Source organism: Branchiostoma floridae, chromosome 12, assembly GCF_000003815.2.
Source record: "Branchiostoma floridae strain S238N-H82 chromosome 12, Bfl_VNyyK, whole genome shotgun sequence".
In the NCBI taxonomy this organism is placed as follows: Eukaryota; Metazoa; Chordata; class Leptocardii; order Amphioxiformes; family Branchiostomatidae; genus Branchiostoma; species Branchiostoma floridae.
The window spans coordinates 500,528-506,457 of NC_049990.1; the positions used below are offsets into that span (position 1 = coordinate 500,528).

At 43.8% G+C, this 5,930-nt stretch overlaps 1 protein-coding gene across 1 annotated transcript; it reads left to right on the forward strand.

The window, feature by feature from the left end:
• The first annotated feature begins 1,150 nt into the window (after positions 1-1,150).
• LOC118427887 (tumor protein 63-like) lies at positions 1,151-5,786 on the forward strand. Its single transcript, XM_035837849.1, has 8 exons — positions 1,151-1,278; positions 1,940-2,044; positions 2,828-2,945; positions 3,813-3,869; positions 4,151-4,333; positions 4,899-5,172; positions 5,639-5,702; positions 5,738-5,786. The coding sequence occupies exons 2-8, from the start codon at positions 1,947-1,949 to the stop codon at positions 5,784-5,786; spliced, it is 843 nt and encodes a 280-aa protein (XP_035693742.1). The 5' UTR covers positions 1,151-1,278; positions 1,940-1,946.
• Positions 5,787-5,930: the final 144 nt, after the last annotated feature.

The window sequence follows — 5,930 nt, forward strand, 5'->3', positions numbered from 1 at the left end:
ATATTCCTTTTTCAAACAAGTCACTAACATTAAAACATGAAACACTTTTGTCTCAAAATCACAATGGAATATTATCAAAAACATATTGAACTCATTGAAAAAATATCCAAAGCCCTTTCCAGTTTGTTATTCTGCTTGAATATAGTTGATTTGAAATTTCAGGGAACTTTCCAACTTTCCCCACATAGGAATGGCTTATCAGAAAAGTAGTCTCTTATTCGCGCGGCTGATTCGGCGCGCCGGCTTAGCCGGTATTTCCAATATGGCCGCCACTCGGTGTGTATAAACAGTGCGATCGGAGTGCATTTAGTCCCGGCGCGGCTAGCGAAGGGGGTTTTTGAGCCGGAAAACGCTCCGGCTGGCTAGGTAAGGCTGTTAGGAAGTGAGGGACACCCAGAGATCCGAGGATTAGTGCAGCGGCTCGTTTATTCGGCGATTTTTTGATTCCGTTCAATGTTGAAGTCTGCGACTGTTGGCCGGGAGCGTTAGTAGTATAAGCGATAATAGGCCAACAGTCGTCTCTGCGGCTAGCGTGATACCTGTTACTGCTGTTATCACCTGGAAACTTCGTCATTCCGCCCGTTTACAGGTAACGTCTTGCGTTGATTTCTGTTGTGAGACGTCTTGAAGAATGTAGGATGGTAAGAAGACACTTTTGTTCGCGATTGTTGGGGGAAATTGGAAAGAAACAGCGTCTAAATCCGGATGGTGTTGGCATTCCTTAGGTGAAGACCACATGGCAGGGAAAGTGTGCTGTGTTTGTGTGGCAGAATCGTTTGGTTTGAAGCGTGTTGTTTGTTAACGCCGATGATCCATGGTTGTCAGCAGTGCTCTGTGTCATCACCGATAGTTTCTGTCATGTTTGACTCACCAGCTAAGTATAGAAATCTGTTCGTTTGGAGAGAAAAATATGCCGACGTCAGGGATACGTATGGGGGAGGGGGGCGACAACATAAACCACCTTTTCAACCTGTTTTGGATTCCTCCTTGCCTTTTTGTGGCAATAAAATTAAGCTGCGCATTAAGTAAATCAAACAGACCCGATTTTCGAAAGTTGATTAGCGTAATTGACGTGATAATTGGTTAATTAAGGGACAGATAACGCCCATTGTGGTGCAAATTTCGCCGGTCCCTCGTGGCATGACGTCACGCCCGGGGATTCCCCTGCTCGGGTCGGGTAGAGAAAAACACAAGAGGTCTGCAGACATGTCCGGACTTGTTCCTGTGTCTTACTCAAGTTACTGGGACACTTCTTAGCGGGAACCATGGCCGGGAAAGGTGGGAAAGAACATCTGAAGGAGTCGTTGTTATGTAGCAATGTTAAACTGTTGTTGTTGATATCCTTGTTTAATGTGTAATATTTCGCTAGACGTGAACTCTTGGTGCTGAGTGTCTCTTGGTACAGTAGTTTTCAATGAGAAGACTCCAGGTAAAATGTCTCTTGGTGTGTCAACGTGACGTCGATTCGAATAATCTGTGAAAGATGGCGTCTAGCTGGCGTCGTGTGCTCTTGAACTGTTGATTCTTAAGACGAAAAAATCAGAATAAATTAGTATTAGGTCTGTCCAACTCTCCTGGCTTTGTCAAGAAATTTGGAATGAAAATTATGACAAGACTTCTGATTGTTATGTCTGTTGGGTATCCCTCCAAAATCCAGCTGGCTCAGAGCTGGATGACTGAAAACACAAGGAAGTAAAGTGTCTTTCCCAGGGGCAGTATGGTGAGTATTGAACCCAGGTTCCAAGTCTGGTACCCTGGTTACCAGAGAACAGCGCTCAGCGGCTACAAGTCTTCCCGAGCCGACAGCTACATGCCCTGTAAATCGGAATTAGCCAGCCCGGGAGTTGCGCTGTACACTGTGATTACCAGGGTAAGTCGAGCGCTACACCGCCCACCAAAAAACACAGAACTAAACAGAAATGTCTTTGTCACGTTTCAGACTCGCCATGGAGGATTCTCTGCCTTTCCCCGACCTTGACAACGACACGACAACGACCTTCGCACAACTGTGGAACGACTCGTCGATAACTGAGGCAGATTTTGGGTAGGTATGACGAAAGGGAACGACGCATTCATGATTTTTTTTCATGACTGTACTTAGAATCTTTGTGTTGGTTTTATGTTCATGGTTTTGGTGATGACTGCTTCACCATGAACTTAACAACCGTCGCAAAGATTTTTGTTTCTATACAGTACAGTGGTGAGTGTGAACTGTGATTATCTCTCCAGTTTGTCCCGACTGCAAAATGAAAAACTTCAAACAGTAGTACTGAAAATTGAGTGTATTTGTAGGAACTGAATTTGAAGCAAGGTGTTATCTACTATAGCCTACTACTAGTGTAGTTTCTGATTTCTGTGTAAAGAGCTTTTAGCAGGAATTGGATGGTTTAATCGTGTGCTTTATTCTACAGTTGATTTCTGTGTTAATGGCGTTTATCAGGAATTGTTTTCAGAATGCTTTATCTTATAGTGTCTTGTATCTTGTGATGACTTTGTGCAAGCTCGCTTGAGTGAGTGAGTGTATCAGGAATTGTAGTTAGAATGCTGTGCTTTGTTCTACAGTTGATTCTGTGTTAAAGTTGTACATCAGGAATTGTTGTTAGAATGCCGTGTGCTTGACTCCGTAGTGTATTTTATCAGGGATTGTTGTTCAAATGCCGTGTACTTGACTCCTTAGTGTATTTAATCAGGGATTGTTGTTCGATTGCCGTGTACTTGACTCCGTACTGTATTTTATCAGGAATTGTTGTTCGAATGCCGTGTGCTTTATTTGATAGTGTATTTTATCAGGGATTGTTGTTAGAATGCCGTGTACTTGACTCCGTAGTGTCCAGCCGTTTGAAGCAAGCCTGCTTCCCTTTTCCAGTGACATGGGGGAGTTTTTCCAGCAGATGGAAGGGAACGTACGGAACGTCAGTAACGATCACAGCTACAGCCAGCATTCCGTAAGCAATCCTGGAATGTCTGAATCTCTTTTTACACAACCAGTGGTTTATTCATACTGACGTTTCGGTGACCGTCTGTCACCTTCTTCAGGGCAATTCTGACTGGTTCACATTGTACTGCAGGACAGGTGTCGCTGCTCACAGTTCAGATGCGGTCACAAAAAGTATTTACATATGTACAGTCAAATTTATGCAAATTATTTACAATGTTGTCCCAAACCCAAACCCAAAACGTCCATAACTGTTGTCAATGAACCATTGGTTGTGTAAAAAGAGTCTCTTTAGTCAGTGATGTACCAACCTGATGAAACTATTCATGAATCCTGGAATGTCTGTTTGTGTGGACTAGGCCAGACTTTACGTTGTATGATGGCTATGGCCGAGGAAAAAAATGTGTTTCCTATTTCAGGCATGGCAAGGTTTGGTTTATCAGGCCCTGTTCATAATGCAAAAAATCAACGTTTCTATCTATTTGACCTGACAGCAAATGGTTTGCATTTTGCGTTTACAAGCAAACCATTCCAGCTCCTTGAAAAGGCATGAAGGGCTCGAAATACTGGGTGCACCCAAAATTGGAGCTGTGCACCCAATTGTTTTCTGTGGGTGCACAGGGTGCACCCAAATATTTCTCACATTTATGTATGTAAAGATATTAAAGTATACTAATATACATCATATTCTTGACATCTAAGTGTTAGAAAGATAATAAAAATGTCTGCCATGGTACTTTTTTAAGAATTTGAAGCTTGTAATTAAGTTTTATTATTAGGTTATTACTTGAATTTAAGTGGTGCACCTAATCCCAGAAATGAATTTCGAGCCCTGGCATGGTAATGTGACCTGATGCATCTTTTCTGTACCCTACAGGACCAGTCTGATCAGGGGTCAGAAACTACAGCGATGGAGGGTCAGCAGACGGACAGGGTAGGTCTGGGGTGTTGTTTGTTTTTTTGCTTGCTTGTTTGCTTGTTTATTATCAGAAGGCAAAGGTAAGTCTGCGGTGTTGTTTGTTTACTTGTTTATTAGCAGCAGGACATATAGTAGATCTGCGGTGTTGTTTGTTTGCTTATTTACTTGTTTATTTTAGCCTGTGCCAGTGGCCCCTCAGCGACCTCTAACCATTCCCCCCTCCTGTACCCCAAAGTGACCTCCAGCCTGCCAACCTGTCAGTGACCTCTAACCTTTACCCCCTCCTGTACCCCCAGGTGACCTCCAGCGTGACCTCCGGCCCCTCAGCGACCTCCTCAGACGTCCCGTCCACCACAGTGTACCCGGGACCCTACAGCTTCCAGGTGGCCTTCCCCCCTCAGACGCTCAAACCCAAGTCTAAGAAGCTGGCCTGGACCTGGTCGGAACCCTGCAAGATGCTGTATGCTGACTTCAACAAGGTGAAACTCCTTAGTCTGGACTTTAAGTCTTAAAGATTTTGGGACTGGCTAAATCCTAGATACTACATAAGCAAATGTTTCATGAATGTGATGATGTGAGAGTAATATCCTGATGTAGAGGCCTTTTTGATTTGAAACTTCATTGTTCTGCACAGGGAAGGTGTTTGTTGAACTTCTGTCTGGATTGTCTCCAGTTTTTCTACTTGAAAATTAAATGTCAGATATGTCCCTTCAACTTAATGACAATGTTTAACTCCTCTAAAGAAGTTCCCCTCCCATCTCTAGTTGTTATATTTAAGAATCTCTCTACCGTCTCCGGATCTGTCCCTTCAAATTAAAGACAATGTTAAACTCCTCTAAAGAAGTACCCCTCCCATCTCCAGTTGTTGTAATGAAGACTTTCTCTCCCATCTCCAGTCGTAATTAAGACTCTCTTTCCCATCTCCAGATCTGCCCCTTCAACTTTAAGACAATGTTAAACCAACTCCCATCTAAAGTTGTTTTTATTAAGACTTTCTCTCCCGTCTCCAGTTGTTGTACTTAAGACTTTCTCTCCCATCTGCAGATCTGTCCCTTCAACTTTAAGACGGTGCGCCCCCCTCCCGCTGGCTGCCTGATCCGCGCCATGCCTGTGTACCTGAAACACGAGCACATCGGCCTGCCCGTTAAGCGCTGCCCCACGCACCGCGAGAACGACTTCAACAACGCGGACCCGCCGGCACACTTCCTGCACTGCCAGGGGAAAGCTGTGGAGTACCGCGAGGATCCCACCACGGGGAGGCACTCCGTCATCATCCCCTACGAGCATCCGCAAGGTTCGTTCTTAGCTTCCCGACAACGTTCTGATTGTTTTAACGAGCTTAACTACAGAAGCTATGGATGCTTGCAAGATTTACTTCCTGTTTTAGACATCCCGTATGAACATCGGCAAGGTTTGTTGTTGTTGTAGCTTCCCAAGAAGGTTCTGTTTTCAGGGCGGTTTGTTGTTTTAACTCAAGCTTACTTTGAGAAGCCGTGGATGGATCCATGTCAGATTCTGTATGTGGGTAGGGGTCAGGAAAACAAAGGTCAAGTTCAATAAGCAGCTTTCCTAACAGCTTCTTATGGTACTGCAGCAGGACTTGTGTTTTTGAGATTTTGTGTTTTGGACATGCCATGGTCCTGATTGAGTGTGAGGCATGTTTATTGTTTGTTGCTTTAAGCTTCTTTTTCATATCGTTATCTCTCTTTCGCATTAGTTGATTAGTTCATGTGTTGCAGTAGAGACATTTGTTTATTGTTTGTTTATTATTTGTTTGTTTACAGCGGGTACGGAGTGGTCGACCGTCCTGTACAAGTTCATGTGTCTGAGTGGAGACATTTGTTTATTGTTTGTTTGTTTGTTTGTTTATTGTTTGTTTACAGCTGGTACGGAGTGGTCGACCGTCCTGTACAAGTTCATGTGTTGCGGTAGAGACATTTGTTTATTGTTTGTTTATTTTTTGTGCTACAGCGGGTACAGAGTGGTCAACCATCTTGTACAAGTTCTTGTGCGGCAGTGGAGACAGTTGTTTATTGTTTGTTTGTTTGTTTGTGGTTTACAGCCGGTACAGAGTGG

Coding starts and splice junctions, on each gene's coding strand:
- LOC118427887 (XM_035837849.1), top strand. CDS start 1,947: ATGGAGGATTCTCTGCCTTTCCCCGACCTTGACAACGACACGACAACG. Junction 2,946..3,812: donor ACAGCTACAGCCAGCATTCC/GTAAGCAATCCT, acceptor TGTACCCTACAG/GACCAGTCTGATCAGGGGTC. Junction 5,703..5,737: donor AGTGGAGACATTTGTTTATT/GTTTGTTTGTTT, acceptor GTTTGTTTACAG/CTGGTACGGAGTGGTCGACC.